A 27507-nucleotide genomic window follows, 5' to 3' on the forward strand; every position below is an offset into this window, starting at 1 on the left:
TGTTTATTATCATGACTCGTATAAAAACAAATAAAAACACACACAAAGAAAGAAAAGTTCTTAAGTATTTCCATGATCCAAATCACGGCAGTGAAAATGAAAATATCTTCTGTCTCAAAGTTGTGGCCTCTCCCGACTGTCTGAGAAATACACATTTACACTTGCACAGTTTCACTGTAAACCTCTATAAAACTAATTTTAAAAAAAAAAAAACGGTCAGCTGATGTCCTGAAAGTTTTCTTCTGAATTTTTTTCCCCTTCATTAATAATACTTAAGCAAATCTTTGGTTTGCTTATCCAGGAGACAATATTTCCAGGATAAGACCAAGATAAAAGAGAAATAAGAGTTAAAGAAACCGTTTGTTAAATCTTAGACTTAAAAGTTGACTGAGTTGGATGTGACCACAGAGAGGAAACTCTCACAGGGATAAGAACTCATTGCATTGCTCTGGCAGCAACTGAAAACCCCATTGGTTTGCTTTGGCTCGCAGGTGTGTGTGACTGAAGACCCCAATCCCCCTGCGCTTAAGACCCGTGCAAAAGCCAGCTGGATCTAATCCTCATCCTCTGCTCCCAATATCACACTTTGGCAAATCATTCACAGACCAGGCAGGGCCAATAAGCATCTGTAAATATGTAATAGAAATACTGATCTAGGACCCTGTGTTCAGATCTACAACAACTTAAAACGACTTAAGCATCACTCCAGTCTCACATCAACATTCTTCAGGGACCATGATGGTGTTTTCGCCTGTTTCAGCCCACAGTCTACAAATCTGGTATACTTAACATTACTGCTGGCCATTTTCCAAAGCAAACCGTGGGCTTTTAGATTGATTAATGCATTTTCTACCTCGCAGGCAGCTTCTGGTTTTCATTCATTTCAGCATGATATGAAAATGCCCCTGCATAGATTTGAGCAGTCTTTTTTTTCCTCATTCTTTTGTTTTTTCCCTTCTGTTATCATCACATGGTAAAGCAGATGTCTCTACAAGTTGATGTTTACACTTCACTGATAAGAACTGAGACTAATGGCTGCCTGGCAGAAAGGTAGATAAAAAATTCTTTAATCAATTCAAAAAACCTACGCTACGCTTTGGAAAATGGCAGTAATGTGTGAATGTTTTGTAGTAAATACACTAAAAACAGCGTTATGGTACTTTAAGAGACGTGATAAACAAAAACCCAGCTTTATAGCTATCGACAGCATGAGCAAGTGCAACATTCACTGCAGCCCCAGAGGATACGGACATCTCACCTGTTTAGAAGTATACAATAATAATGCTTAAAACTTACTTTTTATAGTATAAAACATTGTATTCAGACATACATTCAGAAAAATGTTGTAAAAGGTTCATATTCTGCATCTGTCTTAAAAAGTTACATTGGTCAAATATTGGGAAAGTAATTCCCAGTAATGTGTACTCATCCCAGAATATACATATTTCATTATTTGTACTCATTCAAGAGTGAAATATTATATTGAAATATATATATATGATTGATGCAGGTAAAAGACACTGTGCTGATTAACGCCTTTAAAAACTATACAAACAACGATTTGGGTGTGGTTTGTGTGAGGGTTTGTGTGTGTGTGTGTGTGTGTGTGTGTGAGTGAGCACGAGGAGTGAGGAAAAAGGGGGTTGGCAACCAAATAAAGTGCTTTAGTCATTCATGTGAGTAGCTGGGTCCATGAAGCAGCATCTTCAGTCTGCTGCTAAATGAATAAATTTTGGAGAGCCTTGTCCTGAATCGGACTCAAATGTTCCGTCTCCATTATTTTTAGCACGTTGACGTTGTACCCCGCTCTGCAACCCTCCCTGTTCACCACAGCATCATCAAATCCCTGTCTCCTTTCTGATCCAGTCTCTCAGCTTTCTGACGCGCGTGTAGACACCGGGCTTGTTACGACGAGCACAGCCCTCACCCCAACTCACGATGCCGGCCTGGAACCACTTCCCACTCTCCTCGAAACACGCCAGGGGGCCTCCGGAGTCTCCCTGGTGAGGACAGTCGGGGGAGAATGGTTATTAGACTGGGTTTGGATGTGAGATACAGGATAATTATAGTGGTGTGAAAACCTATCTCTATCAGCCCTTTGGCTGGAGAACATGCCGCACGCTCTTACCTGGCATGCATCAACTCCTCCAGCCAAGAATCCACTGCAGAGCATCCTGGAGGTGACTTGGCCCTCAGTGACTATGTTGCACACCGTGTCGTTGATGATTTTCACCGATGCCTTCTGCAGCAGCTGTGCCGCTTGACCTGCAAGAGCAGGACAAAGGGGTCAGAGCTCTGTCACGTGACCTCTGTGTTCGTCACTAACATCAAAGGTGTTAATGGGCTGGATTAGTGTTAGCTAATGAAGGTTTAAGAGGCTTCCCAAGAGAGCCGACGTCTGTCTTGATATATGGATATGGAAGAAGGCTTAATGGAATAGAGCAGATTAGAAAAAGATGAGAGAAAAGGGAGGGAGGGTTGAGCTGAAGAGAAGTATGTCATGATGGGAGAGATAAAGAAATGGGAGGGACATTAAAGGAAAGGAAGAAGGCAGGATGAAATGAGAAAGAGATGAAGGGAAGAAGAAGGAAGCAGGCAGGGAAAGCAGATGAAGGACAGAGATGAATAGCTAATTGTGAGAAGGATGGGGGAGGAGCGGGATGTCTTAATTTTGATGTGAGCCGAATATGCAAAAAGGAAAAACACAATTGTAGAGTGGGTCACCCATGATTGAGGAATAGCACTATAAATATTCAAAATGAATATAATAATCAGTTACAGTGAAAAACAAAAAAATGACTACAGTTCTACACAGAATCGCCAATTCCTGCATAATACCTCCTTCTCGGAGCGCGCCCCAGCCTGTGACCCAGCAGGACATGCCTGCAGGGAAGACGTGGGAGGACGAGGGTAGGCAGATGGGTTGGATGGTGTTGGTGAACTCCAGCGGCTCGCTGAGCTCCAGCAGTGCAATGTCATAGTCAAAGGTCATTTGGTTGTAATCCGGGTGGGAGATGATCCTCTTCAATGGGCGGCGCTGTACACCATTCTGCTTGTACTGATCCTGCATGCCACTGTAGGTTTGCCAGTTGGTTGGAACATGGTTCCTATGGTAGCATGTGGAGCATCAAGGGGCAAAGGTTAGGTTTCTGTACACACATGAACCAGGTCAGGTGGATGCAATATCATAAACATGGGCAATCTAACACAATCCAACAACATATGCCACTGTAAGTTTACAGCTTTTGTTGAGACTGTGTCAGCTCAACAAAATGCAGTTCAATATAATATCACCACACACCACATCCTCTCTAACAGTCTCTATAAAAACCCAACATAAGCTTCAAAGGTGGTATGTGACACATTATTGTATTGGATTGCATTCAATTTTCACGATATTGTCGCCGTCCCTGTACAAAAACATGTAAATTCAGATACTACTCACGATGATATGTGACCGTGAAGAAAACCTTTGCAGTGGCTTGTATGAGTAATCTGGAAAGTGCTTACAAGTTAAATAACAGCACTGTGTATAGCAAATATCAACACCAACTGTGCATCTGAAAAAATGAACACATTCCCTGCTCAACAACCGTTGAGGCGGCTCAGGTCTAACAACATGGTTAGTGCTCCACCTACAGGGCACTCTGATGACTACAGCTCCATGCTTTCATGGATGAGATGTAAATTCACCCCCCAAGGTTTTTCTGAATTAACTTTGCAATTTGTATATAAATGGCCCTCTGTTGTGCACAGTTCTACTTTTTCCAGCAGAATGCGTGTGAGAATATTGCATAATGAGATCTAATAAAACGGTAAATTATGTGACGAATAATAAACTATAAGGGAAACAATAACAGTGTACACACCACCATATATGAGAGGGGGTGCGTTTCATTTTATATACAGTTCAGTCCTGCTCTGTACATGTGGATGAGTGCTATAGATGTTTAAGCAGTGACTCACGCTGGGTTGCTGGTGACAAAGCAGTGGGAAGCCGAAAGGAGCCACCTCTCAGATATGATCGAGGCACCACAAACATGCCCATAGGTGAGGAAGTGAAGGCTGACCTGCCAGGGCCACTCCCCCAGCTCAGCGTTCTGCCCTCCTACGATGCGGTTCAGCTTATAGGGCCTGGTGCCACAATCTGACATTTAACAGAGAAAATAATGAGAGGAGGGCAACCAGATGGTTGAGTGCAAAATACTAAGAGAGACTGGCATGAATGATCATAGGGAAGAAAATCTGAAAATTAGATTAAGTTGACTTGAAGCCATCATGACGCTGGCCTTGGCTGCGTATACTACTTTGAGTCTGTGGAATCCTAATAAGGCACACTGGCATATTAGGTGATCAAAAAAAAAAAAAAGAAAAAAAAAGAAAAAACACAGACACACCCCGAGGCTTAAATGAAGGAAAAAACAAAAAACTTCAGAGATGACAAGAGCTGCTTTCAAAGAAGAATGAAATAAATAAAGCAGTCAAGGCCTGGGGCTCTTTTCTAACAGACAGCCCAGCGCGCAGCTCAACCAGCTCTTCTATAATCTATTTGAATGACACTGAAGAGATTAGATCCACTTTCAGCTGTTTTAAAAAATGTAAAAAGCTGAATTTTGTAAGGGGGGGGGGGCATTTCTTACCACAGCCGGCCTCGTCTGAGTCATCAGAGCAGTCGTTGACGCGGTCGCATTCGGCGTTCACCTTGTTGACACACTCTTTGTTCTTACACTTGAAGCTGAAGTCAGAGCAGATACCTGGAGCTACAGTGGGGAGGAGACAGGTCCCAAAATCAAAACACATAGTGTATTTCAATCAAAGCCTTAGAGCATTGCTAAGTTCAACCAGTAAAATACTATGCAATCAGCGAGGCTTCAAAGTGAGGACTTGAATGCACAATGCATAGTGATTGAGGAGCAGACTGCATTGATTGGGGGTATTGATTGAGGTGGAGGTCTAATATCCCTCTTTATTCACAGAAGTGAAAATCAAAAGGAAATGCAAGTGTGCCCTCTGTGTGAGTGTGTGAGTGAAAGGGAAATTGATAAAGAGTGAAGTGAAGAGTGGGAGGGAATGTGAGAAAGAGCTGAAAGAATGCGGACAGTGAAAAACACTTTTCATTAAGAATGAAGTTTTCAGTGCAGCATCTTTATGAAACCTAAAACATCACTGCGCTGTGGATGAAGGTTAATTGCTTAATGGGTTGTGTAACATGCTTATAAATCACTCGGTGCAGAGTTGTTGTGTTTTTTTTTGTTTTTTTTTTTAATTCATGACCGGCTGGGAAGAGAGAAAGCGCTGCCACTTACAGGTTTTACAAGAGGCTTCATCGCTTCCATCTTCACAGTCCTTCTTGTTGTCACACACAACATCCTGAGGCATACAATCCCCATCACCGCAGCGCCACTCATTCTCCTCACAACCTGCAGGCAATGAAACACAGTGATGAGGAAGTTACAACCGAATCAGGATGAAAACTTGAATAAAGAGAAGACAAGCCAATAAGTTTCAGAAGGACATTAGCAGTGCAGCCGCAGTGGATAGTAGCATCTGTCTCCTCTTGCGCGTGTTACACATGATTAAGCGGCTGCTGAGCAAATTAGGCTAGGCTTCAAACAAACTCCATTACTGCTAAAATAATGACTGCATGCCGCCCAGGAGTCAGTGACCAGAGCATTAGCAGTGATGTGCCTTTAATGTTAGCACAATTAGCATAGCGTTAGATAGGGTTTGTGTCCCCTAAAGGTTTTAAGACGGTAACACTCACTGCATTGTTTCTCATCACTCCAGTCTCCACAGTCATTGACGCGATCACACACCCAGAGTTTCGGTTTGCACAGGCCATTGGCACAAGAAAACTGGTCCTTCTCGCACTCTGGGGAAACAGAAATGCCATGTGTTAAACAATGCAACTGAGGAACACGTACATGTAAACGATTTGAAAAGGGGGTGTTCGCCAACACAAATCGCTGGACATATTTGTATCTGTATGCCATCAGCAGGTTAAAAGTTAAGAGAAAGGCAATGGCTGGAGCCTTAAAGAAATTATTGATGAGAAGATTGACATCACTCTCGTGTCTGCAGGATAGATATGAGGCTAAAACAAACAGCCACTTAGCTTAGCACAACGACTGGACACAGCAAGCCTGGCTGTGTCCAAACAAAATCTGCCTTCCAGCACTTCCAAAGCTCACTAATTAACATGTTATATATGTTGTGGTTTATAGGGTTTTTATGTGCGAAACTATTTCTTGGATGTCCGCAGTGAGTAACTTTCTAGAGCCTGGCAACCTTACAATGAAGATAAGACTCCAGGAAATCAGTGCTCCAGGCCAACAAATAGTCTCGTACATTACCGCCCATAAAAGCACCACTCTTCGGTTTCACTCTGAGAGCTAGGCTAGCCATTTTCCCATTTCCAGCGTTCAAGCTAAACTAACTGGCTTGTGACTGTAGCCTTATATTTAACGGGCAGTTATGAGAGTGGTATCGATCTTCACATCCACCTCTTGGCAAGAAGGCAAGTAAGAGTATTTGCCAGAGAGTCAAACAATTCTTTAAAAGGAGCAGAGAGGAGGATATTGGACATAGGATAAGAGACGAGGAGTGGAGGAAAGACAGAAAAAGTGAGATTGGGTCAAGGGGGAGCTTACGGCACTTCATCTCGTCGCTCATATCGCCACAGTCGTTCCAGCCATCACACTTCAGATCATTCCCGATGCAGATGCCAGAGGCACAGGCGAACTTGTTGGGGCAAGCTGTTTAAAAAACAGAGAAGTCAGGGAGGGAGCAGAGGAAAAAAAGGAGAGAGAGACGATGATGACAAATTGAGTGAGAGGGAGTGACAGTGTATGTTTGCAACATCCATCATGTTGCCAATGCTTGTCCCTGTTGATCAGAGCAATTATAAATCCATTTCGGTCAAACTGGGAGACAGCATAAAGAGCGGAGAGTATTGAAAGTGGAGTGCTCCTGACTGACAGTGGCAAATAAAATGGACCCAATAAACAAGCTCTCTGGTGATTAGTCTAGCTCTTGAGTTTCACTGCTGCAGTTTCTAAGCCTCCATCACTAAACAGCTCTATTTGACTGTCAGTCAGCTACCGTCTCGTAGTCTCTCAGACTACACAGTTGCTCCCCACGTCTGGCTCTGTAATGGCAGGCTATGAGTGTCACTGTCACATCGCAACGTTTCACCCATCTCGCCAAATGTCATGTAAATGTTGGCGCGAGGTGAGACTTTTAACTCACGGTTTGAAGGGTCGTAGGCACTGTACTCTGCTCTGAAGCCTTTGTCAGTGTAGGACTCATCTGAATGGAAGATCACATCTAGCGTGTTGGTTCTGCTGGTTAGAGCCAAGGAGGACAATTCCCCACAATACCTGGGACACAGGATCAATGATTAAAGGAAAATTCAAGTTTAGTAACACTTCAGCAGGTTTGGTTTTTGTTGTTCTAGTGGCTGTGATGACAGTGTGCTCAGTAAAGTAACTGCTGAGAAACGAGAGAAGGGCAACATGGCTACTACAATGGGGCAAGAAACACGAGCAGTCAGACAAGTTTTAAACTTTTACTTGGAGTGACTGCACAGGAAAACTGTGCAAATATGGCAAGTACAGTGGGACAAAGTTTAACTAGGTCTGCAAACAGTGATGGATGTTTGTAACAGACGGTTCAGTGCATCATTTAGGGTGACAGTCAAAGGAGGTCAAGTCTTACTTTGTACCCATAACCTCCACATAGTCTTTGTGACACACACGGACGTCCACCCCAGGTTCTTTCATGCGGAACATGGTAAACCGGATCCGCACCTTCTTCCCAGCAGGGACCTACACGCAGAGGAAGAGGTGATTGGATCATAACAGCCATATTTACCATGCAGGTCACTCGTCCACCTACACATGAAGACATGTATCTGTATTCCACGTAAATGCAAGCAGACAAGCTGCAACACACTCGAACCGGCCGTGGGTGTACACACACACACACACACACACACACACACACACACACACACACACACACACACACACACACCAGCAAACAAAACCAACACACAAAACACTGCAGCTCAGCTAGAGCTGCGGCAGCAACAGCCGTCTGACAGATGAAGATAGAAGAGGTACTGAACAGCTTGGCTTCTATAGTGCTGCCTCAGCAGTCCTCTCATGGCAGCCTGAGGATGGAGGAGGAGGAGGAGGTGGGTAGAGGGGTTTCAGGTGGAGGAGGGGGCTAGTGAGAGGAGCAGTGCTGCAAACCTTGATGGTCCACTTGCAGTCCACGGCAGGAGGATAGAAGCTGGGGTGGAGTGGGGAGGTGAAGACGCCTTCGTTTTGAGAGAGGACGCCACCACAGGTTTGCACTGAAAAGAACATGTCACAAAATAAACAACTGAAATGTTGTAGTTATGATACAGAATGCAGCTGGAAAATGGATGATGTTAAGTGCCGTGAATGTCTTATTTACCTGTAGACTTGGGTATGGCCCTATACTTGGCACTGAAGCCAGGTCTCTGGACAGCACTGTCAGTAATCAAGTTAATCAGCATGATGTTGCCGGATGATACCACCTCTAGAGGGTTGGAGGGGGGCCTCTGGCCACACTTCCTGTGAGAGAAGGATGAGCAGTCAAGCAAGATAACACACAAATCTGGTATAACTATTGAGTCAGAAAAAAGATGTTTGCGAACAAAAAAAAAATGCAGTAAACATGACCATAAAGCACCAGATGAACGTCCGATGCATTTACTGAATGAGAGGTTTGCTTTCCCTCATGATGTGCAACACTTGGGGAACTCAAATAAAGCTGTAATGCTTTTCAGTCAGAAGCACTAAAACATCAATTCAGCAAACAAGTTTAAAATGCTTCAAGAAAAAAATAATTTGAAAAGAAATCAATAGATAAGTAGAGAGAGGTAGACAAAGAGATAAATAAGGAGAGATGTGCCAGCACTAGATAGAAATTGCTTAGGCGGAGTTTCAAAGTCAAACATTAGGTACATTAGCAAAAAGTTTCAGCACTGCTGGCGGCAGAGCAATGGAAGTGTGAATGACGCTGCAAGAGCAGCAATACATCTACCTCCAGTAGAATAATGTCATTATAGAGTATTATATTATGGCTCTCATAAACCCCATGTCACCTTGGATAAAGCTGATCGCTCAATAGCTTTATAAAAATTTTATGCATCGCTTGGTAACGCATATTTGTTTGGCAATGGTTTCTGAGTTTGAAATTGCCTGCAGCTACAACTGATGTTGCATTCAGGCTGTAGTTTCAGAATCGTAGCCCTCCCCCATAGACACAGTGCAATTACACACAGTGGTGTAGCAGGATTCAGGTTGGCACCCATCACAGATTTGAAAGGAGAGGTCTTTTTGAGCCAACTCAATCTCACTGAGGTCTCAAAAGTTAACAATAAAATGGGACATGCGGCGCTAAAGGCTTCAGGCCCCCCCTCCCTGCAAAAAAAAGTTGTAATCACAAATCCAGTGAAAGGAATGAAGTGGAACATGTTTTCCACCCACATCAAAACAGCTTTTACTCCTAAATCCCCCTGCAACATTTCACTCAAATACAAAGTGATTCCTGGTGGTTGTCCTCTGGGAATCATATAGAACTGTATTTTTCCTCTCTCTGATCATCAAGGCTAAATAAATGAGACAAATGTTGGTTTAGTCCTATCGAACAAGGTTTAAGGCAAAATGAGAAGGTGATTTCTGTCACAATTTGATGTACTGTAGGAGCAATGAGACAATTTACTGGATTTTGTTTAAAGAAAATTCCTCTCTGTAGCATGCATTACTGCAAGAAATACTGCAAGCAAATACTATGATGATAAACATGGTCCATGCATAAAGATTTAAGTAAACGAGCACCAGTGTGACCCGGCCATTTTTCCAGACCCTCTGAACATTCACAGCCTTTTGACTTACTCTGTAATGGCCTGAGAATCATCTGGACTCAAAGAGTCATAGATGGAGACAAAGTCATCAGAGCAGTCATCCTCGATGTGGAAAAAGGGGAAGGTGACAAATATGACATTGTCCTCTGAAGCTCGGATTTGCCACTGACACCGAGACTTGGGCGGGTAGCCTGTGGGGTACCCGGGCGATAATAATTCCTTAGCTGTTTTCTCGGCCTCCAGACGGAAGAAACACTGGCCTGGGAACAACAAAATTGTTCATATCACACTGTGAGTATGGACATGTGTAACTTACAGCTTGTAAATTAAAATCCGATCATTGTAATGTTGTTATGTCTCTTACTCTGCTGGTATTTACTGCTGCAGCTGTTTGTTTTAAAAGATACTGACAGTCAAGATTCTACCTTTTCTTGTTTTCTTTGGAAACTATTCTTAATTATGCAGAGCAACGACTTTCTATGACAAATCACTCATTTGATCGCCATGTAATCACAAGCTCTTCCATCCTTTATGCCACAGATGTATGCAGAGACAGATTAATGTAAGGATAGTCCAGCTACTATGGTAATGTAATGTAATGTAATGTAGCCTAATCATCCAAAAGCTATCAATTACCGGAGAGTGTCAAAGAAAAGTGTCGGTCCTAGTGACTGACGTGCTCTGGCCTGATACAGGGTTCTCAATCTCTGACTAGAGCAGCACATGTACAGTACCGGCCAGGCCAGTCATTCGTTACAGACTGGCAGGAGGGTGAGCATCTAGCCAGCTGGAAAATTACAACTGCGAGTGATTGAAATGGGACACGCTGTACTCACTTGCTGTGGGGCTCCTGGCCATGCGAGGATCTGTGACTGGAGACAGAGAGAGGGGAGACAGAATTGCAGAGAAACAGGAGGAAAGGTAAGAATAGGTCACTAACATTGGGAGGCTGATAGAATTTGATGCATGAGCCTAAAATATTTGGGTTGCACATTTTCTGTTCCATTTCCCTGCGGTTAAGGGAACTGGTGATGGTGTGTAGCTCTTTCTGCTCCATCTCACCTTGCCCTACAGCAGCAACCCATACATCTCTGTCTAACTATCTGGGACAGCAACATCAAATCAGACCCACAGAAATCATTTTAAAGAGGACCAAAACCACTGAGTCACAGGGCCAGCGCTTGGCTGGTGGCCAGGATGTGGACAAATGCAATGTGAATGCTGAGAAGACAGAAGGAAGAAAAATGGCTGTCTCAAGCCAGGCCAGGGCCCAGCTAATATCATTAGAGGATCCAAACAGCATAAAATGTGCAATCTCAGATGCAGCACAAGCAGAGAGGTCTGGCTTATCTGTTATCATCTTATCAGCACAACTCAGAGCGAGCTCCTATAATACAAATAGAAAGCATACAGAATACCAATGCTGATAGGAGACGACAATGACCTTATTCAGATCTGTATTCACAGCGTTTTATCTTTGCTGATTGTTAAATGTCATAATCTGGAGCCAGCTGTAGCAAACACACAGTTATTCCCATCTTTCTGCGCCTTGGTGCGACCTCCCCATCTGGCCCCGGTGGTACCTACATGAGGCAGTGATTTCAGTGATGTCGATACGCCTGTGGCTCCCCGAACTGCGCTGCGCCTTAATGCCTTTCTCCAGTGTCTCCAACACCCGCTCCTCTGAGAACTCGGGCACGATCTCGAGGTCTTCGACTGGAATATCAAACTGGGACCAATAGTAGGCTATCACACCCTCACTGGTGCAAGCAGAAATGAGAGCGAGAATCAGATGAAAGGAATTCAGTATCAACTTCAATATTCAAACAAAGCAAAGTGGAAACTGGGTGATTTGGATTACTGTAAATCACAAAAGCTAGATCTAACAGCAGTGGCATGCTTTGTCAGAGTCAACCTCCTCACAGGCTGTCAACCACTGCGATTTACTGCTACTATTAGTGCAGAACTTCACAGTTCACTGCAGTGCAATGCCACACACGCATAACTGGGTGTGGTCAGAAGTCGACAGACAGCATTTAACTTTTTGGGTTATTCATTAAGAAATGCAACAGACTTGAAGCCACAGAGGGCAGGTCAGTTCCTTCATGCAATATTTAGAGTCTTTGTTAAACAATCTGTTCAGCAGTATAAAAAAATTAGTGGTGCTCAAGATCTCAGCGGTACCTGAAAGCGGTGACCACAGATCTGGTGTAGTATTGTGCGAGGAATGGATCTGTCTTGTAGTTTTCCCCCAGCTGTGCAGAGAAAAAAAAAAATTACTGAAGTGAACATGAACATGATTTCTGCTTGTCTGCCTAAAGACAAAGTACAAATTAGCGTGTTAACATAAAAACTGTCTCTCTATTACAATGGGATTCTCAATTAACTGTCTTGCCTTCAGCTGCACCGAGCTACGAACTGTATTAGACAAGGCTGCACTTGTACTCTGCGGTCTTAAATGCAGGTCACTTTCATATTTTATGCATGCACAGTGTTATCTAACTTCAGAGCAAGTGCTTGTTGTGAAATGGTAACACCAACAAAGGAACAGGCCCAGCTGCAAAGGATGTACGGTTAGGGATAAAAGCAGAAAATGACATGGTGGGAGAGGAAAATGACTGCTTACAGGACAAAGTGGTCAATTATCATAAAATAAAATATCAAGACCGGTTATAAAAATGGCCGTTTGTAAAGTTTAAGTCAGCAACATCAAATATGAACCCATTGCCATTTTACTAAACCCATCTCAGAGACAGGGAGGAGATAAAATAGGCGATTTTAAACGACTCCACGGGCAGGCGGGGCTTGAATGGAGGAGTAAAACTGGTTAAACATGATGCCTCTATCTCCATCTAGCCCAGCATTGTTGACTATACTCCACAAGTTGTACCTGTCATGTAAACACAAACCTAGTTCTGACCCTACTCCATAAAGGAGGTCCTTTTTCCTGTATGCAAGTGCAAGCCTAGTACATCATAAAGCTCACAACCCCAATCGTCTCGTCAAGTAATATTCCAGTCGACCACTTGCACTCCAAACCTCACCTAACACCCTCACTTCTGTAGATTTTCACTGAGAAAGCATGCACTTGGTGGTGTTTGAGGGAGGCTTTTTTTTTTTTTTTTTTTTTTGCTTACAACACACTGCTAAGTGGTTCTACAAACATCTCCAATAATAGGAGATGCTGTTGAGGGAATTACTAAGGGAATATACAGTGTTTTAGTCCACCCACGCGAATGTGCCTTTAGCAGTTTCTGTGCATTTATAAAAAAGCATCTCCACGCTGCCAAACAATATACATAACTAATCCTTAGTGAGAGACGAGAACCGAGCGTAATACTCTGCCCAGAATAGTTCAGAGTAAACAATGTAGATAGAAAAGGAACAAAAACAGGAGTCATCTTCTTTGGGTGTCACACTCACAGTTGCCTCCAGGTTGGCTGCCAAATCCTTGAATTCCTTGCTCTCAGTATCCTCCAGCTTCTGGTTATACTTTTCGCCAACCAACTTCATATGTCCACTGAAGACCTGGGTTGACGGACTGAGCAGCTTACTGATGGTGGCCTTTGAATAAGCATCTTTTACTTGGAGGAGAGAGACAGATCAGAGCTAAGTGTTTGATCAACAAAATGCTATAAGATAGCTGCCTTTGATGAAAGAGGAGACTTGGGGTTTTAAACAGGCCTTGAAGCACTATTTTAAAGTTGTACGGCGTGATCTCATCCCAAGAAGACAGTTTGGCTCTCAGAGCAATTAAAACAGCCAGTTGAATCAAGAGGCTGTTTATCAAGACTTCAGAGGCCTTTTTATCGGATGTATGTGTAAATGACAAGGAAGCTGTGCCATGGACTCTGTGACATTTTTCTCCTTTGCATTATTAAAGGAGAAAGTCAGAGCTGTCAAATAGGCTAACACTAATGGGAAATTACAAAGTCCAAACAAGCCACTCTTACACTCTAATATCAAAGAGTTGCGCCTTAACAGAAAGTGGAAATGATCCACTTTACAGCTTCTGATGTTATGCCTCTCTTGGCAGTAACGGACTGGAATGTAAATACTCACACGTTCTCATTTAATTCTATCAAGAATAACCTTGATTTATGTACAAAAATGTCTGGAGAATGGTCCAACATCTAATGATTTTCTTCATCTTTCATTTACCCAAACATATGAAAGCACAGTACCAGACTTCAAGTCACTACCCAGGGTGATAAAGTGGAGGGAAGTTTTCAACTATACTTACAGACAAACAGCCAAATGAGGAATGCCGCAACAGCCGCAGCGATGACAAGTGCCACAACAACACCAATCAGGATGCCGGTCTTCCGCTTTGATGACGCCTTCTCTTTGTTGCTTAAGAAGTCAATCCGCTCATGATGGCCATTACGGCCCTGATGCAGAAAAAGAGCAAGCATGCAGCACGTTATGCCATGTACTGGATTTAGATAACATTGAGTTTGATTACACTGTGAACAATGGGCAGAGGGATGTTCCTGCAGAGTGAACTGAATTAGGATTTACATCAGTTATAGTAGAGAAATCCTTAAAATAGATCCTCCAAATTATCCTACAAGGGCCGGGTCATCAACAACACTGTTTGACCGAACAAATTACATTTTCTCCTCAGTCCATGCAGAATGAGGAGAGTAATGCAGGGCAGTTTGTTGGTAACCTCTAAAAGATTTGTTTGGTTAGATGCAACCATTAAAGAAGATTGCTTTAAACGGCTGGATAGTCTCAGCCACATGCCGCTGTCGACTTCACAACCAGACGAGGGCCTCACTGAGCATTTGCACTGACTTTTGGAATGACGACACGGATGGGATTGTCTAAAACCGCGCAACAGTATTAACGCATTAATCCAATAAAATAAAAGATGAATGCATCATTGTGTCATGCCGAGAATCTGATCAATGTCTGGGCTTGTTAAAATTTCAGTAGGGAAACATTTTTGACCTCTTGCCACTCCAGGCTAACAAACAAACTCAGGGTAATTAAGGAAGGCTGTGGAGGGTCGCACTCCAAGGACACGTTATTTCTTGTAAAATGGTGTAAAACAACCAAGAATATTTTTACTTCTCAGCATCTAAGTGATAAACTGCAAACCTATGACACAATAATGAAAAAAATAAAGTGATGTAAAAACGCCTTTAACTGCTTTCCAAGAGTGACAAGTTCAAACAGGCGACATGCATGCTGTGTGTTCGCAAAACTCGCAAAACCTGTTCAGTAAATGTGACACAGCTCTCACACTCATACCTTCACGTACACACACACACACACACACACACACACACACACACACACACACACACACATATATATATATTCAGAAATTGCATAATAAGTGAGGGATACCTTGTAGAGATTACGGGCACTGTGCTTCAGGCTGTGTGTGTGTCTGTCGATACTGTGTGTGTGTCTGTTGTTGAGTTCTCTCAAGTGGGCGGACTGAGAGAAAGGTTTCAGGCCGGTTAGTAATCAACACACAATGAATTCAGTGCCTGTAGCCCATGAGTGAAGAAGCCATTAGGGATGGAGAATCACTTTGGTATTAAATCAATTTGTCAGATGTGCTGCCCCTTAAGATGGGGGCTCAATTACATGAGTCGAGATGATAACTCATGGCAATTAAGGCCTATTCTTACCCAGCTCGGGCTTCCACACATGCTTTCTAATTGGAATCTCTAACAGCAATCATGGCCCAGAATGAGGGGAATCATTAGAGATGGGGTCAGCAAGTGCTCCAGGGTCTCAGTCACCCTGATCACAGCCTAATAAAACTATTACATGCTCTTCATCATATCCCATTCTTCACTCCTAGAAAGAAATACTATCCCATTTTTACTGCGTGTAGCATTTTTTTGAATACCAGCTCAGAGTGCTGGGACATTATTAAACAGGAAGTGGTGCGGGTCTGTCAACACTGAAAAAGCCGCGACATGCTGATGGAAACTAAAGAAACAACTGCTTGACAAGACAGCAATATGAGCTGCGAGTTAGGCTTCAAGTTATGTACTCAAAGTTTCTGTTAAACATAAAGAGTGAGGGGTGATTCGGGAGTCAGTTGCTACAGAGTACTTCTAAGTCATCTAACCAGTTTGACAAGTGGGAAACAAGTTACCACTGTTGTGAGGTGTGGTTTTAGAAAAAACCCTCAAGCGAAGTTGTTACTATGAAATCTGAACACTGGTCCTCGTTAACAACAATTTATATATATCAACTCAGATCTGTTGTCAGCAAGCAGACATGGAATGTATTGTAATGTACTTAGCTATACCTCTGAGGCACCGGCACTTAATGCGATTATTTCTGTTTAAAGGACTGCATACATTTAGATTTTTTACATAATTATATGCACTTGATAGCTGCATTCATCAGCACATCCGCAGCATAGAATTAAACATAAACAGCATTGTCAGAGCTAGCGTCACCTGAACCATTTTCAACATTTATTAACTTTTTCCGAAGGCCAGTGGGGTTCTATGAGCTTCAGCCACTGGTTTTCATGTCTCGGCTGGTCAGTCTGTCGGATCCTGACCTCATTTGAGGGCAGCACCACCACCACTTAAACCCACAGTTAGTCTCAACTGTGGGTGAACAGCCTACACAGTACGCAATATGCAACCTCCTGGCCTTGCCTGATATTCTGTCTCTGTTAAGTTGACTATACCTATTTTGTATCAGCCTAAGAAAACATGGATGCATGTCACTGACTCTGTAAAATCATTCAAGCCAAAGGTGCAGTAACAACTGCAGCCCAAACATTCATATACGTTCATGGAGACCAACTTCTGTTCTATCTTGTTTTCCACTGAACTTAGTAATGTATTTGTGATTCCGCAGTGTGTCTCTTGGTGCAGCACCTGCTGAACATTTCCTGGGGTTAATGAGTAGCCACATGATGCAGTATCACAGTTTCACACTGGCATACAAAACATCAGAGCTCAAACAGTCAGACACATGATCGAAGGTTTAAAAGACATGATCAAAACTGATAAGTCAGAACCCGAGAAATCATTTGTTTTGTTCCATGCATTCTTCTTCTTTGTCAAAAGCTGCCACTTACATCGCCCACAACGCAACTGCTGACACTTCAGTTGGTGTGTTATGCTAGTAGCGGCTAATGTAGCCTCAAGTCGCCAGCCTCAAGCAGAGATGAGGAGCGGGCTACACAGGTGTGGTTACCGCACTTCTTTCTAACTCTGCACCCCCAGAGTTTATTCATTTCAAACTTGCAGTCTTCAGCCGCAACCGACATTGCCTCAAGCGACATCACTTGAGGCAATTCATCAGATTTTGTGCAGCTCCCTCTGGAGCCACAAAGGGCTTTACACAACTTTTTTCATATATGCAGAAGAACTCCCCAAGACCTGTAAACAGACTCTGATGTGTAAAAATCGGCGGAGTTCTCCTTTAAAAAAGGCTCTCATATACCGTCTCTGCACTCACCAGCACCGATCGGTCCTGTCCAAACAAACTAGCCTCGAGACAGCAACCAAAAGGGCCAATCAAATACGACAGCCCAATCAATGCAATTTAGGCTTCACTGACCTCATATTTACTTTCAGCGAACAAACACCTACACACATCTCTTACCTGACAGTACCCCTAAGCAGACATTTAGCAGTTAGTCTCTACTGCAGCATCAGCCAGGCGGTTGTGTGCGAGGAAAAGTGGTGCCTCGTGGCATACTAGCACCTCACTGGGATGCTCTGATAAAGGGCAATCAAAGGCTGTGTGAAACTAAATTTAACAGAACACAGTTAGACATCATTAGAGATTGATTTTGTCGCCAGTTTTGTCAGCTGTTCATTTGGATGTATCATTCAGTGGAGTCAATAATAAGAGACATGACATTAACACCACACTCACTTCACTTCCATTGCTTAGTTTCAGCATGGCTGCCCTTGAAATGTGGCTTGAAATGTGGGAGAAGAGCTGTATGGCCTTGCCTGAAGAATTATTTACTTACTCTACTGAGTCACCACATAAACAGAGAACAGACTACATTAATCACAGTATTCACATATGATCCAATGTCCATGACTGGCCGCGTTGTCTGTGAGTAATCGAATATTAACAAAGGAAGAAATGCTCATTTGCCAACAGTTTCACTCATGCCACTTATGCAACCTCTGCCAAAAAGGCATAGGTGTGGTATGACAACTTTGGTGCATTAAGCAGATTTTTATTAAATGTACTGGTAAGTGCTTTAATAGTTGTTTCAGAGTAATACAATCAAATACCATATCCACCCCAATCCTGTTGTGTCCTAGAGTCTCTGCCACTGAGTTTGAGTTATTTACAGTTTATAGTTATCTACTTTATTAGATGTCTACCACAGACAAAAAAAAAAAAGCAGAAGCAATTCAACGTTTGTAGCACATTAAAAAGAAACAGATAGTTTCAGACAATAAACCATGGTGAATTAAGAGAAGATGAGCCGGAAGATTTGGAGGTGCCTTACTCTACTTATTGTGCAACTGCAAAAGAATTTGAATGACAGATGAGCAGATCCATATTTCATTCTTTCATGTCTGAACATATCTTACAGATATGATATATACCATGTGTGATGTCATATGTTAAACTTAATACGTAACATAAATCACTTCATGGAAAGCAGTCCACTGAAACGTTCACAATATCAACTGAGTTATTGTTTTGTGAACAAAGACTCAGCATAGAGCTAAAGCACTGAGGCTGACTCGTTCACCATTACAAAGCTGAATAAACACGCAATGTATTCATGTGCATGCATTCATGTTTAAATTTTGTCACCCACAGCACACTTACTGGATGTTAATTCATGCCAATTTGCCACTCATTTCCTTGAGAAAGCTCGGACACTTTTCCAAAGACTAAACTATATCATTTTAGAAAAAAAGTGAAAAAGCAGCACCAGTTTGTTTGTTTGTTTGTTTTGTTGTGTCTTCACAGAAGCAGGGGACTCTAGTGAGAACATGCTTAACAATTCACTTGTGTCAAATACCTTAAAAGTGTGGGCACCCCCTCATGTCTGAGCTGGGAGATAGATACTTTGATAACAAGGTGCTGTTTTTTTTTTTCTTTCTAAGTCCTTGTTAATGTCGCATTATATTAAGCTAGAAAAACAGTTTCTTTTGCCTGAATCCTGTTACTGTTTGCTCTCATTTTTAGCAGAACACATTCTGGTAGACTGCACAGTGTATTTCCCCAGGGGTTAGGACTGTTTCCATGAAGCTGTCAAATAAAGGTGGCAGAGAGCTGGTGAATTTCAGCAGCACTGACCAAAGCCTTGTAACCATTAATGAGTCCCTTTGCAGAGTGAAGTTCACCTTTGGCCGCCTGACACTATTTTCTGCCCACATCCTCTACTGGCATTTTCTTCGTCTCAAACAAGACTGAATTATGTAGTAACAAGAACTGTATGGTGGATATTTACATAATGTATGCATGCTCCAGGAGAATTTGACCTATAGGTTAGGCAAAATAAGCTTTCAGCAGTTTTCACATCTTATCATCACTGAAAACACAAGTCTGCTTAAACATTGCACTACAAAAAGCAATGGTTTATTGTGAATTTAAAACAGCTAAGAGGCTGTCTTGGATGATCTAAAATCACTGTAAATAACAGTGCCAACTTGTTTATGGCCTTTATTGCCTAGAAACAATTATATACCGTGATACTCAGTACACGTTATTCAATGTGTTTCACCAAGATATATGCCCGTAGTTGTTGTTGTTGATACAACAACACCAACTACATCCAGTGGGAATTAAATAAGGATTCTTGAAAAGTAGCTCGACAGATGGATTCTTAGAAACATAGGAGTGGCTCTGAGGAACAGTTTGAAAGTGAAGCAGCCAACTGAAGTTAATACTTCGAAATTAACTAAGGCACATTATTCAACCAAATGTCTTCCATACAGTCGACAAAAACATAATAAAAGCAATACTGTAACTACCAACTATGAGCAGTGGCACAGTATTTCTGGCTGAGGCCTTGTTTCTGCAACGGTATCTAACCAGCTCTAGATCACAGTCTGTGACATGATGAGTGCTAGGTTGTAAAAATAGCTCACACAGACTGACGAATGTTTCTCCACATATGAAGAAACACAACATAAAACACAACAATTACCTTTTAAAAAGGTAAACGTCAATGTGAAATCAGCAAATGAAAGCGTGATGATCTGCCTTTTTCCCTTATTTCATCTGCCTTCACAGAACTGCCTTTGAGACTGAGAGAAACAACTTTGTTTGTAAAGAATAAGACATGTAAAAGAGACTTGGAAATGAAGAGTGGAAAAAGGAATAATTGAATAACCCACATATGGCAGTATAGATGTTAATAAAAAGTCTGTATGACAGCAGACAGGACCATATGAAAACGCCACAGAGGACTCATTTTAACACCATCCAGGCGGTCTTAATTTAATATTCCATTCAAACATCCACAATAGAGGGAAAACTCCATCCTAGTCTCAGTGCTGATCCTTGGATGAGAGACCCAGAAACACAGTGACGATCACACGCAGAAACGCTGTCAGAGGTCAAAGGTTTCAGGGTGTGAAGTATGTGTTTCTGTAGGCCCAACGGTGCAAACACACAGCACTCAGCAGTCGCTCTAAACCCTGAGCAAAGCAGCTCTGGGTGGGCAGTAACCTGAAACTGTGTCTCTGTGTGTGTGAGAAAACAACCCACATTGTCACTGATGATGAGGATTACACGAGGAAGTGTAATTTGACCAAACTTACGTCGTATTCATATCTGGCGGAATGCATGTTCCAAAAACGCTCCCGCTGAAGTCCAAAGGACCGCTCCTCGTTCCCAAGCTGTCACCTGGTTCCCTTTAACACGAGCGTTGCAAAGTCCTGACTTTATTTTAGAAACAGTTTTTTAAAAAAATGTGTTCGCCGTCTTGAAAGTTCAATCCAAATGTCACTCCTTCCTCCTTCGTCGGCGCAAACGCTGACACACCTGAAACGACCTCCTCTTCCTCCTGCTGCTCCTCACACACCTTGGTAGAAACCACGCCCCAAATACCTGCCCCAGCGGCACAGTCACCCTCAGTGGGGAAACCATGCTTCTCATCACACCGCCCCTCAATGACATGTGAGACCACAATCAGGAATTACCCCGTGACGTGTAAAAGGTGCGGGGTGGGCACCTCATCCCACCACCTGCTGCTCCTCCGTTTGGGTCATTTGAAGCGAGCAGGTGAGAGGAAGCTGTCTGCTTTATTTTCACGCCATGTGTTCCCCCTGCTGTCCGTTTGAGGATGTTGCTGCTAAGAGCCCTGAAAAGAAAAAAAACAACAACAACTTGCTATTCACGTCACATATAGCATTAGGGAAGGAAAATTGGAAAACAATGCTCGAGTTAACACCACACAAAATTTAGCGTCTATTTGTGTGGAAAATATAGAAATTGTAAGCCTGAATGGCAGATGCCTCTGAGACGCAGACTCCACGGTAAAATTAGGTTAGGTACAATCCATTATAATCCACATGAGGATTTTACATTGCACGTAATCAAGTAAAACATCTGATGCTTTATGTACATCTATGTCATGCTTTACAGTATTGTCGTGTTTCACGTTTGTATTTATTGGGTTTAGTTGTTACTCCATGCTCTGATAAGGTGGGTGTAAACAGTGATGGACATCTCATGTTACACATTCCAGATACCCTCCGAAATAAAAATTATGCATTATGAACACTGTTTAATTCAACGACACCATAAAATACAGACTCAAAAATGACTATGCAATATTCGCCAAGGTTGCATTTCATAAAGGCCTCTGTCATCCTATAGCAGAGGCACCACGGCTGCTTTTTTCAGTGTATTTGTTCATCTGCTATCTCAGCAGCCTCGTCACAGGCCTTAGTGCACATGACCTGTGAGCACTTTGGCCAAAAACTGATTCTTCCTTCATTTTCCGTTTAGTTTGAAAGGTTTAAAGAGGTTTGGAGTATCCAGTGTTTCACAAGAAAAACAGAGGCGAGTCCAATTAACTAAATATACATTCAGTCTAAAGCTAATACAGCATTCCCTCTAAACTTTTGAAATGTTTGTATATAGGCCTATTCATAAATCCTGGATATTTCCTTGAGTGTAAGTGTAGTTTTAAGAATATAACCCCACAGAAACAAATAAAATTATTGTTTTCTGCCTCTTAAACTAAGGGATTGTTGGCAGTTTCATTCTCTCTGGATTTTTCCCCAGATAGCACACAGTACGACTGTTTGCTGTTCAGCTCGAGGACAACCACAATTTCAATTCATAAAATTTTCTCTGGATCCTCCCTTTAAAGTGACGCAGAAAATCAGCCCGCGCGCCCGCCGTGCATTCTCAGCCCACCGGCACCAGGTGGCGCTCTTTACCAGGCCACAGCGAGGACGCCCCGAGTATAAAGTGTGTGATAAATACCCGCAGAAACAGGGCTTGGTTCTGTCAGACTTCATCCACATAAAATCCCAGGCTGCCATTGGAGAGCCCGTCGGCAAGAGCGAACAGGACGCAGACGCAGGAGATATCGCAGGACGGCTCCGACGAGCGCAGTGTCCATCACTTCAGCTGATGTAACCAGACAGCGTTTGTTGGAGTCAGTTTATTCTACAATAGCAACTTGGTCACAAAAAAGAGACAAAAGAAGGCGAGAAAATGGGACATACCGCAATACCAATAATGATGGCTGTATTGTCCTTCTGCGTGTGGGAAAACGTCGAGGTAAGAGCGACTCATTCTGGATCATTTGTAACGATGGCGCATTGCAATTTTGCTGTATGTTTAGCTGAATGTCGCTGTGACTCCCGGACAGAAATGCTGTATTTTACTTCATGTCGACATTACACATGCCACGCACACAGCTGCTTCTGCCTCCTATCTCCATATTGCTGACACGCACCCTTATCTGGGGCAGGTTTAATTTGTAAATGCATCCTCGAGCCCCGTCCTACGTCAACAAGAGTAATGACACACACAGGGTCCACACAAATGCAGTGATGGAGAAAGGATTTGAAATGCAAATGCTGTGATAAGACACGATTAGAAGCTCAAGCTCACAGGGTAAACATATCAAGGCTTCATAAAGATGTGGCTTTTCAGTATATTTGGCTCCCTGCGTCAAGTCTGGGCCTGCAGCCGACGTGAAAAATGTTCCATAGGCCTTTTGCTCCGTGGAAAGGATGGAGATCAAATCCCATCTCGCTGCATCCCATCTGGCCTTGTCAGAGGGAGAAATCAGCCTCCATCCGTCCTTTTAGAGGAGTGGTGCAGCTCTTTGAGCAGGATGGAGTCATACATATTCAATTGCTGCTCTGTGTTACATTTGGTCACCATGAAAGAAGCCTGAAAAGATGATAAAAGTCCCAGTTTAATCTTCCAGTGAAGACTCAGCGTTCACAGATCTCATGTACCTCTGTTTCTAAATATGCTGCCTTGATGTGAAAAAGCTGTTCGTCCAGTGCGTGAGTGTGATACAGAGTGTACTAATGAGAGATGGGGGGTCATCCTGTTGGTGTCTGTCTCTATCAATACGTGGGGAGTGAAAGTCGCTTGTATAGAGCGACAGATCAATGGACCACCAGCTGCCTCCACCTTCCCTCCTGTCTCATCACGACTTCCAGCAGACACAGTTTGATGGACTCGACCTTTATTTCTCAATAACTTTTCTGTCATCCATCACCCCCACCCACCGCCCTCTGACAGAACTGAGGCATGATTTCAGGTTGGAGCGAGGAGCTCTTGTGTGGAGGAGCAGGGTGGTGATGGAGGTGCGTGTGAATGTGGAGGGGGAGGAGGGAGGATGAGTCATGATGTCCCAGCTGGAGCCGTGGCTCAGGTCAAACCTACTTTTTCCACCTGGAGATAACGAGCGAATGGGCCTGCTCCTGGTACAGCGTCTGAACTCGAAGCATCTTGAATGCTGGCTCAGAGTTCCTAAGAGGATTTGTGAGATGTTTATTTATTAGCCATCTTCCACAGTGAGTCTGTAACAGTCATAAAGCCTCTCCTTTCATTCTGAAATAATTTCACTTCTCTAAGAGCCTTAGTGGGATTACTGCTATGCTGAGGAACAGGCTTTAGCTTCATACAAGGGGACCTGCCCATGAAGGTTTACTCTGAAGATTACGCTGTGAGAGGGTTGGCTGGCTGGATTACACTGTGGTATTAGTCCTAATAAAACTGTCAGCTTCCCTTAATTTACTCAACACTCATTCAGCTGAAATGTGTGAAATGGACAAATTTGTTTTGATCTCTCTTTTATAGTGTAATATTGAAATTTGCGGGTGCGCTGGGATAACGCCTAATCAGAATATAATCACGCTGGATTAGTGAAGCCTCAGTAATTTTATTTTCGCTCTAATACAAGTTGAGCATCACCCCATGTCGTTGCTGTGATTGGACAGACACGTTGATGCCAGGTTGTCACATATGTCAAGTAGAGTGATGGCTTCTCAGGTACCTCCGCCGTAATAGCGCTCACCTGTCACAGCACCCAACGCAGTTAGCTTATTGACACACCGAGCACAGCGGCGTGAAAAGATGATGGAAAGAACCACCTTCATCGGCAGCCTGCGAGTTTATACCATGCCGTTTATGAAGCAGAAGAGTTTGGAGTAAGTTCAGCAGCCTTTATGTGGGTTACATGTGCTCCTTCATCTTCCTCCTCCTTACACACACATATATACATATAGAGGTGAGCCATATAAGAGCATATACTGTGAAATGATGCAAATTTTGCCAGCTGTCTGGGATTTTGAACATGTTTGTGCCATGTAGATCATTTTTGCAAATCAATGAGCAGGACTGCTTTATGGCAGTATTAAACTTCTATGATTTTTGCATAAATGTGGTGAAAGTGCTGTTATTTGTCAGGTAATTAATCGTCAAAAACCAACACAAAAACATTCCTATTTATTTTATCCATTAACAATTTATCAACTGAGTTTTATTATATCACAATATATATACAGTAGATGTTGTGATTAGGGCTGCCAATATCAGTTATTTTCATAATCACTTGATTTGTGACCATTATTTTCTCAATTCCTGTTTTTTATTTAACACCAGGAAATGAGAAAAATCACAGTTATCTAAAGCCCAAGGTGACATTCAGACAGCTGGTTTTGTCCCACCAACACTCCAAAACAAAAGTTAATCAGTTTACCATCAGAAAACAGTAAGAAAACCAGCAAATATTCACAATATGGGAAGCTAGAACCAGTGAAGATACTTAAATGATGCTTATCAAAATGGTTGTCAGTTATTTCTCTGCTGATCAGCTAATCATTTCATTCTATCCATATTGTGCAGCCCTGTCATGATGTAGTCAGTCATTCTCAAAGGACAGCCAACAGCAATGTCTTATGTTGGCTGATCCAGGTAATTAAATAATCCAACACATCCAAACATTCGGGCTGAAGTTGCAGCTCCTGTGATTTGGATGTTGCACTTGGGCATACTGCAATTTCCATAACATTAAAATTAATTGTCCAGCCACAGCAGCTATCATCAGATTTTTTAAAAAAGTTTAAAAAAAAAAAAGAAAATCTAGTGTTGTCGTTTAGCAGTCCTGGTCAGTGATTCACAACATTGTCTGCAATAGTCTGATACAGCCAAAGATATGAAAGAAACAGCTACTGCTGCAGAAATGGCTCGGCACCATATCTAACAGCTGACAAATGTATATCATCCTGTGGTATATATTCTCATATTCCCAGATCTGCTCTGCTCCCCCCCAGACACATATATATACACACACACACACAGGAAAAATTGGATTTAAGGAAAGCAATCCCACAAAAGATTGTGCTTGTGTGTAGCCATATTTGATAAAAGTAGGGCTAGGGACTACAGGTGTGCTGAGCTTTGTTCAACCAGGTCTGTGTTTATCAAGATAAATGACTGCAGTGTGAACCTGGGCACAAGAGTCCAGACAGGGTGCAGAAGAACAGTAGTGGCAGACCCAGAAACTAACGTAGTGTATGTAGGTTTCAGGAAGTTCAGGATGTCTGGGAAAGCATGCAGCATAAAGGGAGGAAGGCGAGGGAGAGAACAGGGAAGGAAAGAGAAGGAGGATAGGAAGCAGATTTTAGTATGGCTGAAGATTAAATGAAAATGGTGTGTCCCAAAGTCCCCCCCCCCCCCCCAAATCCCTTCTACCACCAACAGCAATTTCAGGCCTTGTGCTGGAATACAGCCATACAGATACGTGCACCTCCCACCCCCATCTGCCTTTCAATGCAGTAACACAAGAGGATTTGTTGAAAAAAAACAAAACAAAAACAAGACAAAAAAAAGATAAGGACAACCAGATCTCTCTCTCACACGCACACACACACACACACTCTGCCCTACACCCACTTAATTAATTTTAGAGCCAAGAGATAATCGGGTTCCACTAATGGATTCCTGTGTGCTTGCTATTCTCGAGTATATCCGTGTGCCAATGGGCATAAAATGTAGCGTTTTATTGTATCACATGTTTTCCCCCTTGCTCTCTGTATCTGGCTTCCTTTCCAAGGTTTTCAAGTGCAGCACACAAACAGGACCTGGATTAAATCCTGCAGAGTCATTGTGAAACGAGAGCTACGCTGTATACCGGAGGAAAGGAGCGCTGTAAATGTGCCTTAGCAGTTGAACTGTTACTAGAGGTGACGAAATAATCAATGATATTAATGCTCCCTTTCCGCCCGACTGTGCCTTGTGTTGTGTGGTTCAGAGGGTTATGTGGGGGGGGGGTCATTTCCTTTCTCACTGCTAGTCGATTACAGTGTCTGGGGTGGAAATGACAGAAGTAAAAACTTGTGTTTGGGTCTCTGGGCATGGAGTTCATCCAGATTTTCTGGTGAAAATAAATTGACATTAATTGCACATTTGAATCCTTCTGAGAAACGTGGTTTGGATGATTCAGTATTGTCTTCTGGCCTTTCTGAAATAGCTGAAATTATGCATCTCATTTGCAAAGGGTAGAGTTTAATAGTGTTTGCTTGCAAGGCCCATCACTTTATGTCATCTCTATAGCTTGACGCGCTGCTTAACTTAACGACTTAATTTCTTTGGTTTCCCACTGCATGTCTGTTTCTAGGCTACATATAATGCAGGAATAACTTTAAGTTAAGTTTCCAAAACATTACTTTAGATCATCTGCGTATTGAATGTCAGATATATATAATGTCGATTCATGGGGCAGTTTTGAACTTTAAGTACTTGCAGATCAAATACGAGTGCTCACACCTGCGTCTGTAAAAGCGGAGACCCAGAAGAGACGGTGTGGTTCGGATGTGTGCGAATGTCTTCCGTCATGAGTTTGTCACCTGGAGAGATTGAGATACTAGCACAGCCATCCTGATCACATCCAGCTGTGGCTCCTCTCCAGAGTCTTGCAGGGCAGAGATATCAGTAAGCCTAATGGGTTGGATTTCTGCAAAAAAGTTAAATGCCTGGGCGAAGCGTGATGTTTAGTCCTGCTGCAGCAATTGGGAGGTTTCAGAGGAGCCCCCCCCTTCGCCCCCGTCGAAAACATCTGCAGTATGGTGATAACACTTGTCCTCCATGTTCAGGAGGAAAAAGAGAGAGTGCAGTGAAACAGATTGCTGGTGGAGGGAGAGGGGATT

General features: G+C 42.8%; 2 protein-coding genes across 3 annotated transcripts in view; one reads left to right on the forward strand and one right to left on the reverse strand.

The window, feature by feature from the left end:
• Window positions 1-15: 15 nt before the first annotated feature.
• Window positions 16-22387, reverse strand: st14 (ST14 transmembrane serine protease matriptase). Its single transcript, XM_076736896.1, has 20 exons — window positions 22316-22387; window positions 20641-21182; window positions 14142-14289; window positions 13322-13482; window positions 12083-12153; window positions 11486-11658; window positions 10735-10770; window positions 9930-10158; window positions 8464-8603; window positions 8256-8359; window positions 7717-7826; window positions 7249-7379; window positions 6651-6755; window positions 5765-5872; window positions 5307-5420; window positions 4641-4760; window positions 3967-4147; window positions 2839-3107; window positions 2129-2265; window positions 16-2000 (listed from the first exon to the last, which is right to left on the reverse strand). Exons 2-20 carry the CDS (start codon window positions 20665-20667, stop codon window positions 1839-1841), a joined length of 2526 nt encoding a protein of 841 aa, XP_076593011.1. The 5' UTR covers window positions 20668-21182; window positions 22316-22387; the 3' UTR covers window positions 16-1838.
• An 88-nt stretch (window positions 22388-22475) lies between these two features.
• aplp1 (amyloid beta (A4) precursor-like protein 1) overlaps window positions 22476-27507 on the forward strand; it is a 31870-nt gene continuing 26838 nt past the window's right edge. For both annotated transcript variants that reach the window (XM_076736897.1, XM_076736898.1), the window contains exon 1: window positions 22476-22615. In XM_076736897.1, the coding sequence (XP_076593012.1) occupies window positions 22550-22615 (66 nt within the window). In that variant the 5' untranslated portion in view covers window positions 22476-22549. The remainder of the gene's footprint in view (window positions 22616-27507) is intronic.

Source organism: Chaetodon auriga, chromosome 8 (genome assembly GCF_051107435.1).
Source record: "Chaetodon auriga isolate fChaAug3 chromosome 8, fChaAug3.hap1, whole genome shotgun sequence".
Classification (NCBI taxonomy): Eukaryota; Metazoa; Chordata; class Actinopteri; order Chaetodontiformes; family Chaetodontidae; genus Chaetodon; species Chaetodon auriga.

Coding starts and splice junctions, on each gene's coding strand:
- st14 (XM_076736896.1), bottom strand. CDS start 20,667: ATGCATTCCGCCAGATATGAATACGAC. Junction 14,290..20,640: donor CCGCCAGATATGAATACGAC/GTAAGTTTGGTC, acceptor TTTCTGCATCAG/GGCCGTAATGGCCATCATGA. Junction 7,380..7,716: donor GTGGAGGTTATGGGTACAAA/GTAAGACTTGAC, acceptor CCTGTGTCCCAG/GTATTGTGGGGAATTGTCCT.